We start from the raw sequence: 13,520 nt of genomic DNA, 5'->3' as shown, positions 1-13,520 counted from the left end.
TTGGAATACTAAAACAACTTGCAAGTAGAGGAGCGCAAATTACAAAGCCACATAGTAAATGAGTATATGTACGGATTGTTTAAGTGATGGCAATAACAGATGGATTTTATAATGCAAAAGACACCAATACTATAATACAGGCCTCCTCTTCATATTCAAAATACTGACGCCTCGTTAAAAAAATCTGCAGTTTTGGTATCTATGATTGGCTCGTATAACAAAACTAGAGGCTCTAAAGAGCCTGTGTCGCTCACCTTGGTTTTTGTGCATATTAAACAAAGGAAACATGACAAAATTGTTTTTTAGTGTTGGTGCTGTGTTTGTAAATCTTACTTCACTGGACATTCTTGCTGCTTACGGTTATCTCTATTTATAATTAATGTTGCCCAGAAGTGACAGTAGAAAATAATTTGTAAAAATTTACACAAAAAATTACAAAACTTGCAAAAATTGTTAAATAAAGGCAACAGTACTATACCGATGTTCAAAACTCATAAATCGATAGACAAAAACAAATCCGGGTCATAAACCAAAACCGAGGGAAATGCATTAAATACAAGAAAATGACGACACAACATTAAAATGTAACACACACAGAAACGTACTAAGCATTTGACAAAATCCGATGTGAACAACAAATATAACATTTAAACTAAATACATGAATTTGGGATAGAAAAGTACCGTGACACGTCTTATAATAATGTGAATTCACACTCAAATGATTATACGAGGAAACAAACGACACAAAAGAAACACAACTTTTAAATGTAACACACACAGAAAAGAACTATCATATAACATTGACCATAATCCTTTTGGTACAGGACATTTTTAAAAAAATAAAAAAAATGGTGGGTTGAACCTGGTTTTGTGGCATGCCGAACCTCCCTCTTTTATGGCCATGTGAAATATAACATTAAAATGACAACACAACATTACAGGACTACAATACAAATAAATAGGAGAACACAATAGACAAAGAAACACACGAATAATAGCTAACAAAAGGCAACAGGTTTAAAATTTAATACGCCAGAAGTGTATTTTGTCCACACAAGACTTACTTGTGACGCCAAGATTCAAAAGTTTGAAAGCCGAAACAAGTACAAAGTTGAACAGCATCGAGGACCAAAATTTCAAAAAAGTTGTGCCAAAAACGGCCAGGGTTTTCTGTTAGGTACCAGAACATCCCTATTATTTAGAATAATTTATACTTTTGTAAACGGTAAATTTTATAAAATGACTATATAAAAGATATACATGATCAAACTGAAGTATTAACTAATTACAGGAAACAACCGAAAAATTGACTATAAAGGGTAATTACTCCTTAAGGAGTAAAATAACCATTTTTGTCATGTGGACTTATTTATAGTTCTTACTTTGCTGTACATTATTACTGTTTACAGTTTATCTCTATCTATAATAATATTCAAGATAATAACCAAAAGCTGCAAAAAAATTTTAAATTACCAATTCAGGGGCAGCAACTCAACCAAAAAATGTCCGATTGGTCTGAAAGGTCTAAATGCTTTGGTTTCATAGATATGAACCAAAAATTGCATGTTACCTTTAGTACTATTTGTAGCCATGACGGCCATCTTGTTTCATGGGCGGGGTCATCAGACACATTTTTAAACTAAATACCCCATTAATAATTGTGGCAGAGTTTAGTTAAATTTTGCCAAGTAGTTTTAGAAAAGAAGATTTTTTAAAAAGATAACTAAAATTATAGAAAAATGGTTAAAAATGACAATAAAGGGCAATAACCCCTTAAGGAGTCACTTAACAATTTTGGCCGTGTTTAACTTATTTGTAGATCCTCCTTTGTTGTACATTATTGATGTTTAAAGTTTATCTCTATCTATAATAGTATTCAAGATAATAACCAAAAACTGCAAAATTTCATTAAAATTACTAATTCGGGGGCAGCAACCCAACAACGGGTTGTCTGATTTGTCTGAAAATTTCAGGGCAGATAGATCACCCGTTGGGCCAGGTGAGCAAAAAATTTGACCACATCAACCAAAAAAGAAAGTAGCACTATATAAAAAAAGCATGTTGCCGCATAATAAATCATTATTTTTTACCTCACGATTTATTATATATAAAAAATGACAGTAATATCAAACACAATTGCTACGTCATTATATAGTGCTTGCATGTTCTTTTTTACTCAAATTAATTATTCACAAAATTACCAGTTTTGAAATCTCAGGCTGGATAGCATAAATAAAGCATTTACCAAAACTGACCATATTTGCACTTTATAAAGTAAATTCATTCTGCAAAACATTAAAGCAATTATGTGTTTTATGTAAGGAGGAATTATTTTGTTCCGTTGTATTTACACTTATAGTTGATGTATTTTACTCAGATTATGGTTTGGTTTGAGTTGCATTGATAAATAACTATTGAACAGCGGTTGACAACAAATCAGTAGTTTTTATATTTCAAACTGGCTTGTATAACCAGAGTATTTGACCACATCAACCAAAACCAACCATATTTGTATAGTGCTATGACAATGTATATAGGTGCATAATAAATCAGTAATTATTTTAACGCCGGATGGATTATTTATTACAAATGACAGCAATCTTGGAACACAATTACTTCAAAACTTTGTCTGCATAAATTTATTGTGCCAGCATGTCTTCTTTTTCTTAATCAAAATATTAACTTGTTAAAAAACTGAGTAGTTTTGTTATATTTGTGTATTTAGTAAAATGTGTAAAAAAAACTATTTGACAGTATCACCTAAATTGATCAAATTTGAACTATATCATGACAATAATATAGCTGCAAAATGAATGTATTTTTTTTTTTTTATGTCATGATATATTATAATAATACAAATGGTAGCAATATTGAAACACAATGACTATAACATGCTTCCCGCATCTATGTCTGTCCTTTTTTTTATTAAAAATATTGACGCGCCACAAAAAATAATCACATTCAATATGCTGGCCCGTGTAACAAAACTATTTGACCGCATCAACAAACATTAAATATATTTGTACTTTATAATAAAAAGTATGACTTATATGCGTTGATATCAAAAGTGAAACGTTTACTGACTGACCGTATTCATGATCATTTTCACTTTCTTATGACAACGTTAAAGCCGCATATCAGTCAGTATATTTTTTTAGTTCTTGATGGAATGTATCAAACAAATGACAGCAATACTTGTACACGGTGACTATAATGACTACACATTTTTGTCCACATCAATTTAGAGAGTCAGGATTTCATCTTTCATGATTTTTAACCGTCATTGAAGTAGGTAGTTTCCTATTTCATAATGCTGTGTGGTATAAATCCAGTTTCCCGCGTCATCTAACACTGACATGACTGTTATATACTGACTTTATTTGTACTTGATAATAAAAAATTAATGCAGGTGTCATCTGGAAAGATTATACTGAATGAATGATAGTATATTAAGTTAGTTGACTGATTGTTTTGCTGGTAGCTTAATGTCCAGTGACAAATATTTCATTCATGGTAATAGAGAGTTTACTTTTTCGGACGTTTCAGAAATCATTTATAATCGATAACTATGAATCTTCTGAAATTGGCGAGATAGTTCATAAACAACACGTTTCATATCCGGACACTATACGGACATCGTTTGAACATTTCACCGGAAACAGAATCCATTGAAAAACGAAGAAAAATGCATGTAATGCATAAAATAATATCTAGAAAGAGACTACAAAAAAAATCGTGAAACGACCCAACGTAAACTATGATGTTGATATCAAGACAAATAAAAATAGTTTTCCAATGCGGTGGATACCCTTTTTATCTGCCTTTCAATTAAAAAGGGTCCTTCATTTTGTTATAGCTGACTGTATATATTTGGATCCAAAATGCTGAAATTTGATATCCATTATTATATGTATACTATAAGAAAATAAAAAATGAAAAAGATGAAAGGTGTATAAAATGTAAAAAGAGTCACTAACGAGTAAAGTTATTTAGTGTACTTGAAAAAGCAATACGATCATAGTTTACATAGAATAACATTAGTAGTAATCACTAATTGATTTATATTCATTATGCTTTAAGAATGTACTTAGGTGAGGTTTTGGAATACGTGTCGAATGTTCGGACTCCTTGGTGTTTTTACATACGATACAAGGTGAAATATTTTGCCCAATAACACCTGTTTATCTTTCAACATAAGACTTAATAACTCATAAAAGGTCATTTGACAAAATTCAAGCAGATTCTTGATTTTCCTTCTTTTGATTTGAGATCCTAATAATACAAATATAAGGTAAAATTCCGAGTAAGCCTTTCCCGCCATTATTTATAAATCAAATATCTTGAAAAGGAGCTCCATGACCTATCAACATTTTTAGCTTATTTTGATCCTTAATTAATATTCTTCCAGTTAAAATAATCAATTTTGAATGCTTGAGTTATTTAATTTTACTTTAGAACACATCCTCAAGCTACCAAGTTAATGATGCCCTCGGGGAATAATCCAAGAGCAGTAAAGTGTCTTCTATGGAGAAGCTTGACATCGACTTGATTGTAGTAAAAATTCAAATTACAAAACCTTGTGCAATCATCACGCATTACGATATCTCGGACGTTCGAAAATAAGATGTACTCGTCCTGGTTTGGAATGTTATATTTGCCACTTGACATCAAGCTACCAATAAAAACAATAAAGCGTCATTGTATACTGAGAGTCAGTCAGTTCACTATTCCCAGATGATACCTTCTCATACTTTTCATTGTAAAGTACATAAATAATCAGTCATTGATGTGTTGCATTTATTTATTTTTTTGTTTTTTATTAGCAAAAATTCGACTGTTTGTGTTCTTTTTTAAAATGTTTTACATTTTTTTATTTAGAGGCTTTTTAAAGCTGACTATGAGGTATGGGCTTTGCCGTATGTTGACCTATAGTTGTTAATGTTTGTGTCATTTGATCTCTTGCGTATCATTGGCAATAATACCACATTTTATTTTGATATGCATATCTGTTATCGATGTTGCCGTCAAACTTTGTTGTCAGCTAGCCTGATATATTTAAAGTGCTGATTTTTTTGTGATGCGTCAACATTTTGAATAAAAGAAATCATGCTTGCACTTTAAATTAATGCGGAGAAAATTTTGTTCTTATTGTCTACCAGTATTGCTGTCATTTTTATTATACAATCCATCCTGACATAAAAATAAATTGTAATCTGTCATCATGATTATGCGTCCATATGAATTTAAAGTGCAAATACGACCAGTTTAGGTTGGTGCAGTTAAATGATTCTGTTATGTAAACTAGTCTGAGGTATCAAAACTACTGAATTTGTTTGACAAGCCAATATTTTGAATAAAGCGTGAACATCTTGGCACACTTAATTGATGAAGACAACATTTTGTAGTCATTGTGTTACAATATTATAGTCACCTTTATCAAACGACCAGTCCTGGCATAATAAGAATTAAAATTACTGATTTATGATACATTTATGTACATTTTCAAAATAAAGTGCAAATATTTTTCGTTATACAAGCCAGCCGGCCAGTCAAGACTATTATGACTATTGTTATGATATCAAAAAGAAGATGTGGTATGATAACCAATCAGACAACTCTCCACAAGATATCATATACCATAGAAATTATTAACTACAGGTCACCGTACGGCCTTCAACAATGAGCAAAGCCCATACCGCATAGTCCGCTATAAAAGGCCCAGAAATGACAATGTAAAACAGTTCAACCGAGAAAACTAACGGCCACTTAGAAAGCCGTGGTGTAGTGGTTAGTGCATCGGACTACTAACACAAAGGTTCCTGGTTCGATTCCCGTCTGGGATGAAAATTTCAGGAACTGCATTTTCGGCTCTCCCTAGACACCATTTGCGAGTATGATCTCGAAGAAACGATGATAGTCCGTCGGAAGGGGACGATATATGGCTGATCCGTGTTAAGAGAGAGCCATATCTCTTGCACGCTAAAGACATCCTTGTAGATTTCGAAAAAGAGCAGGCTAATGCCGCTACAAGGCAGCACTCGCACCCGCAAAGTGAAAAGGGATTAATATAAGTTGCAAAACTTGTTTCCCAATCCACTATAAATAAATATGTTTAAACGAAACTAACTAAAGGCCTTGTTCGTGTAGAAAAAATGAACTAAAAACAAATATGTAACACATAAATAAACAACAACTATTGAATTACAGGCTCCTGACTAGAGGGAGTAAATATGTCGAATAAAAAGAGTACACGAAATTGATGCAGACACTATTTGGTAGTCATTGTGTTCCAAAACCTGTCTCACCTGTATTATACAATCAATCTTGACACAAAACAACTTTTTGATTTATTATTCTGATTTGTTGGCCATGTTAACTTTCACATTAAAGTGGAAACATGGGCAGTGTTAGTCGATGAAAGCACGTGATTTTCTTATACGAGCTTTCCTGAAGTATCGAAACTTCTGAATTTGTGTTTCAAAATATGGTCAGTTTTAATTGATGCTTCAAATAATTGTAATATACCAGAAAGCCAAGGTATCAAAACTAATAAAAGTTTGTTACGAGCCACTATTTTGTATTAAAAGATGGTATATTGACAATCTAAATTGATGCAGACAGAAACTTGTAGTCATGTGGTCCAATATTGCAGACTTTTGTATCATGCGATCCATCCTGACATAACAAAATACTGATTCACCATGCGATTATTATACTATCGATCTGTAAGTCTAATGTATTCAGCAGTTGTAATTAAACCTGTTTATTAATTTCGTCTACATTTTCAGGCATTTACTTAGATATAATATTTGAATAACCTAAATCAAATATGCTATAACAGGAGTTTTTATATATTAAGTCATAGAGAGTCATTATTGTGTCTTAAATTATTTGACAATCACATGTTGACAAATGACATGTAAAACTGATTTTGTAAAATATTATGATTTAGAGTTATTGTTAACAGCTTAACGTATATCCTTCGAGAAAGATATAGAATAAAAAACAAACATAATATATACGTGTTTAGTAGAGATTCGTTCAAGCGGCACTCCAATGATCATTTTATCTTATATGATATACACCGTACAAGTTCACGTAATAGTTAAGGGAAACAATGAAGTGGTGTTGTAAAAATAACAATCAATGTGTATCTTAATGTTTAAGTTTCCTACAAACCTTAAATCAGGGTCTGTGTTTCCATCACGAGGACGTTGAAAAGACACTCTATCATCTGTACTGAGGAACTCCGACTCCATATGCTGCTGTAATATGTGTCGTTTAGAATTATCTTTTGAATTAGAAATGTTTCTTGTGATATTCAAATGATGTATTCCTGCTTTTCCCCTTTCTAATTCGACAAGAAATGAAACATCACAACTCTTTACATTTCTATTATGTCCAACTGAATTATTCATATGTTTAGTATTGACTCCTTTCGAAACGAATTCGCCTACAGTATTTTTATTGTCAGAAACATCATTTACATTTGTTGCTAAGATGTATTGTGTTTCATTCGAAAAGTTTTCAACGGACTCTTCCACATTTTCAGAATCTGTATCCTCCGAAATATTTTCTTCCTCACTGCTCGTTATAGTTTCTTCTTCGGAACTGTCTGCCCATTCGGAACCCGATTCTATCCCAGGTGTGATGCCTGTTATATCTTTTCTATAAATACTTTCAGCATTTTCAACAAACGTGTTGATGATATAATCTGAATGCATATATCTGAGATGTTTCCCTAATTGACTATAATGCGCAAATGTTAACGGACATATACTACAAGGAACGCGTGGTTGCTTTGAATGGATATAAAGATGACCTCTTAAACTGTACTTATTCTGAAAAGGGATAAGACAATATAAACACCAATGTTGTCGTTCCATGTTGCAATATGAATTGTTCCGTTTCTTGTAAGACCTAAAAAAAATGTCATTGTAATGTACTCTCAATTTTCTTAGTATATATATGCAAATACATTAAGTACATTAAAAGATATAATATGCATTTAAAAACTTTCAACCAACCGTGTCGACAGTGTTTTTTAAAAATAGACGGCGCTTGTGTGGTCGTGTTTGACATTTGACCAAAATTAATATCATATCTCAAAGGTTGCATTCCGTTCTACTCTAACTTTAAACACCAGAATGGTTGCATTTGAAGCACTCTTTTTTTATAAATTTATGCACATTTTACAGTTCTAGAGATATCCTAATTACGTTTGCTAAAACAGCGCATTATAAGCAAAAATTGGTAAAATAATTAATTGATTGATTTGGATTGATAAATATCTAGTTGCAAACATTTCATGCATTTTAAGGACAAGAACAAATCCACAATGCATACACTATGTTTAACCTGTTATAGAGACTGTCCGAGACGAAGATGGACGTGGCTGAGCACCTGCTCATCCCGCAAAGCCAAACGGACACCCTTCTTTGGCAAGGGCACCACGGGCAATCGGATAAAAATCTAAATGACTATATTTCTATTCATCTGTCACACGTAAGGTGATTTGGGAAATGCATGTGCTGGACTAGTACTTACTGTGAAAATACCCTTAGCAAGGACATGATGAAAATGTAAATTTTGTCCTACTGACTTTGCAAAAAAGGTTGTGTTCAAAAAGTGAGAATAAACAGCTCGCCCTAAATAAATTATCCGTACTATCAACCTGTGTAAATGAATAGTCTACAGCAAAAAAAATCACTGGAACAAATACAGGGAATTATATCCCAATCATAGTACTATTCATTCAAAGCTACACAAAGTTTATATTTCCCACATTATCATGACCTTCAAACGAACTTACACAATACCCTTTTTTATGGAACTAGGATTAGATGTCTGATTATATATTGTGCATGGATGCTACCTCATTGACTTATGAACATTGTATGGTTATTTGTACAACGAAAGTAATTAAAAATTACGGGCCTCGATATGTTTTCACAAAAAAATACGAAGGTATATTTTGCACATTACCAACTGGATAAATATGATGATATGATGATTAAATAATATTTCATCGAGATATATTTTGTCAGCATGTAATTTAAATGAACAAGCAGATATGATCTTTGCATTTTGCAATCTTACTTAAACGTTGTTTACTAAAACCCTATGACTTATATGTCTTTATTGATAACGGTTAAGGTTATCCTTATTAGGTATGACCCAGCGAACATGTTTGTTCATACCATTATTTTACTATATGTAACGTTATATAAAGTCAACATAAGTATACTCTGTTCTAAAGTCATCAATCGATTGAGAGAACACAAATCCGGATAACAAACTTAAACCGAGGGACACACATCAACTATCTAAGAGGAAAACAACAAAACAACAGACACACTGACGTGCAACAAAAACAAATGCCAACATACATATAAACGAATTATAATAGATAACAACTGCCATATTCCTAGGTACAGGATATTTACAGGATGTTTTGTCTACAAAAGACTCATCTATGACCCTCAATACTGTTAAAAGAAAGCCAACAAATGTACGAAGTTGAAGAGCACTGAGAACCACAAATTCCTAACATTTTGCAAAATACAAAACAAGTAATCGATACCTGATGTATAAAAGCTTAAGTATTTCAAACATTCAAAGTTGTGCTAACTATTAATGTATAATTATGATAATTTATGTCAACACATAATTGCTGAATACTGGGCTCGTGATACCCTAGGGCAATAAAAACTCTACCAGCAGTGGAATCGACCAAGTGGTTGTAAATAGACTCATCATAGATACCAGGATTGATATCTCGTATTTGCACCAGACGAGCCTTTCGTCTACAAAAGACTTATCAGCGACACTCGAATACAAAAATGTTAAAAGAGGCAAATAAAGTACGAAATTGAAGAGCACTGATGACCAAACCTCCTAAAAGTTTTGTAAAATACAGCTAAGGTACTCTATTTCTGAGGTAAAAAAGCCTTAGTATTTCATATTTCAAAGTTGTTTTCACTTTTAGTTTATACGTATGACCATATCAATGATAACTCATGTCAACATAGAAGTGCTGGGCTGTCTTATGTGGAACTTATTACGTAATGTTAAAACCATATAAAGAATAGACAAATCATCATTACGAAATAACAAAACCACATTAGGTAATGAAACAACTACATTATATGGAACGCCACAGCTGTCTTATGTGGAACTCTGATATGTATAGATTATCGGGTTTTCTACACATTGATATCGTAAAATATCAGCCGCGAGCTACAATGTGAACCTTTTTGGCGAGTGAGCGTAGCGAACGAGCTAAAAAGTTTCACATCGTGTCGAGCGGCTGATATTTTATGATATCTATACGAAGAAAATCCGATTATCTTTTTATCGTTCTATTACTGGTCGTTTCTTTCCCTAAGACCGTTTAACGCTTGCAAAAAGCAAGCTTGATAACGTCTCCTCTCACATTGTGACGTCGCTGAAAACTTCTCCTCTCACATTGTGACGTCACTGATAATGCCTGGACTCGTTTTGAAGTCTTGATACGAGAATTCCGGAGCAACAGAGCTGGTTGATATAGGCAGAGGGAAGGACGATAAAACGTTATGTTGTCCTACTATAACTTAATTATATTTTGTCTTTACTTAATATGGTTTTGACATTACGTAATGATAAAGTTCGGGTTACTGTTAAGGAAAACTATGAGTCAGTCTTCGATTTCGAATTCAAGCCATCATTATAAAATTAAAGTTCTAGTAAGCATTGCGTTTCGAGTTGAACTTTAGTTTGAGTCATATCTAAAGGTAGAGTTCTAGTTATAACTTCGAATCTGAGTCACTTTTTGAGGTAGAGTCTGAGTAAGATTCAAATTTAAGTCTCATTTAGATTAATTAAGATTTCGAGTTGAAATTCGAGCTATCTTATATGAGTTCGTATTTAAATTTTCTATCGTGGACCAAGAGCTTTTGCTAGGGCTTCCGAAAAGAGGGCTCCGAGGAATGCGTACAAACTGAGATAAACAATGTTACAGTATACAAAACGCAACATAGAAGTTGAAATAAAGTTAGATGTGGTGTGATTGCCAATTGCCACCAGAGTTTAAATGTAGTGGATGTACGAAATCATGTATAGGCAACCGTACAGCCTTCAATAGACAAAAGTGATACTCCCCGCAGTTCACTCTAAAGCAACTGTATTATAACGAAGTCAACGTATGACTTTTCTTGGGATATTATTGTGTCTGGGAGACACAATTGCTGCCCCTGCAGATGCAAAGTGTAATTTAAAAATAACTATAACATTCAACTGCTTATACCCCAAAAAATGAGTTCAATTACCTCCCAAAAGAGCAAAAATTAATAAAACTAAAAACCCTGACCACATGCACACCTTCAATATATGTTCAAACAGACAATAAAGAGAAATCTTCCTAAGATTCAAACTGTAGGATAAGTTATGCGGAATAACTATATACACATAATGGGACGGACGGGTGGATGGGGTGAAACATTATCCTCCCCCCACACTTTCAGTTGCAGGGGCATAAAAAAACAGTTTCAATTGGCCGACTCAATAGATCGCTATGATTGGGTAATATAAATACATCGGGTTGATCTCAGGTGCTCCAAAAATTTAAGAGATTCTGCTCGATGTTAGGCACCCGTCGTGTTATTCGTGAAAGTACAAACCCAGCGATTTGCTTTTGTTTGGTAGTTCACACTCGAGGAAAAGATGACGGTATTATGGTTACGGCAACTGGAACATATCCGTCGTCACATGTGAAACAGATATTCAAAAAAAATAATATCTCAATTAGTGAGAGGTAGATCAGAGAATTCAATTGATAATCAAAGTACGGAATTACTGAAATTGGATGACCGCAAGTTCTTGTGGATGGTCCGAAAAACACTTGTTTCAGAAAAAAAAATCACATCTCTATACCTGAAAGTGATGTTAATGTACAGATATAATCAGTATACTTTGGTTTATTGTTATATATTATATTAATACTTGGATATTACTGGTACATGTACAAAATATTTTCATGCATTTGTATATCATTTTATTCTACTATATTGATAATAGTGCAGTGTAAGTATTTGTTGGACGCGTCACTCTTCTGTAATAATTTGATTTTTCTAATGGAATGGATTTGAGTAGCCTTCGTATTTTCCCGCAAGAAATGTTTAACCATCCATGCAGAGTTATCGTTCCTTGAGATTGCAAACGTTCTTGAGATATACTCCCGCATGCGTGTGCATATATATTAATGATGTTTCAGTTATATTTATATACATTTAATAACACATTTTAATATTATCCATTTATCTTCTTTAAAAAGTATTTGATGAGTATTCATTGAAGAAATGACTTTATAACAATCGATAAGGAAAATTCGTTTGCCCTTGATGATGTCTAAGTATCATCATGTTTATAGATCGGTTAAAAACCCAAAACGAATATTACGTAATGGAAATCTAGGCGATAGAAATACACCGGAATGCCCTCACGGTCATCCGCTGTAAAACGATTGACATTCGTTTATGTTTAAATGATCATTCACGTAAAAAAATGGGAGACTTCTTATTTTATAGTATTGATGGTTTGTCGGTTAGTCCAAGCAATCAACACCCCCATCCCCATCCCAGCCTCCGATATTTTTATAATAACATTGAAATTTACATACGAGGTGTAGCATCATTAGGACAAAGTGACGATTCCTACGAAGCGCTATTAGTAACAACAATATTGAGCAAACTACCAGGGGAAATTTTAAAAAACCTTGTAAGAGAATTGGGGTCTTCTAACATACGCTTGGCCAACTTACGAAAGGGCATATTTAATGAATAAAATATCACGGAAGCCGGTTACTCAATAGACAGCCTTGAAATCCCACAGCTACTCCAGCAATTTTGCCAAACACGGAACCGTGCAATCCATAACAAAGTCACATCCAACCAAATAAGGTTTACAAAAATGCTAACTTCCATATTAAACCGTGTGTTTATTGCTGCGAGTCCCACACCTCATTAAATTGTACCAAACAACTGGAATATAAAGACCGGATGTGTATATAAAAAAGAGACCACTTATGTTTTATCTGTTAAGAACATCACAACTTGGTTGATTGTCAGTCAATCAAATCATGCAGAAATTGTCAAAATCGACATCACACGAGTCTGCTTAAAGATAATATACAAATAATTAATCAAGACAATGTAAACGTAAGTACCATACAACACAAAGCGAAGGAATCGGGCAGATATTGAGGATGTCCACCATTACTTCTTCGTTTGCCCAAAATACACATCATATAGAAAAAGAAAAAACCTTATTCAATAATATTGACTGGCTATCTTAAACTTTGTTTTAGATACAAAATTGATTTGCGGACACTTGGAACTTTCGAACGAAAAAATATTAAAATTTTCAAACATGTTCCAAATTTCATAAAAAGGTCAAACAGATTTTTTCATGTCTTGATTGAGCGTTATTGTTACTGGCATGGAACATCATTGTCATCATCACAGAATAATATGACTTTTCATA

The 13,520-nt window shown here is 33.1% G+C and overlaps 1 protein-coding gene across 2 annotated transcripts in view; it reads right to left on the bottom strand.

Moving 5' to 3' along the window:
• Positions 1–13,520, bottom strand: part of LOC143071121 (uncharacterized) — a 72,222-nt gene that overhangs the window by 26,929 nt on the left and 31,773 nt on the right. For both annotated transcript variants that reach the window (XM_076245246.1, XM_076245236.1), the window contains exon 2: positions 7,182–7,922. In XM_076245246.1, coding sequence (XP_076101361.1) covers positions 7,182–7,888 — 707 coding nt within the window. In that variant the 5' untranslated portion in view covers positions 7,889–7,922. The remainder of the gene's footprint in view (positions 1–7,181; positions 7,923–13,520) is intronic.

This window comes from Mytilus galloprovincialis, chromosome 1 (assembly GCF_965363235.1).
Source record: "Mytilus galloprovincialis chromosome 1, xbMytGall1.hap1.1, whole genome shotgun sequence".
NCBI classification, from domain to species: Eukaryota; Metazoa; Mollusca; class Bivalvia; order Mytilida; family Mytilidae; genus Mytilus; species Mytilus galloprovincialis.
This window is presented reverse-complemented; position numbering and strand designations above follow the sequence as displayed.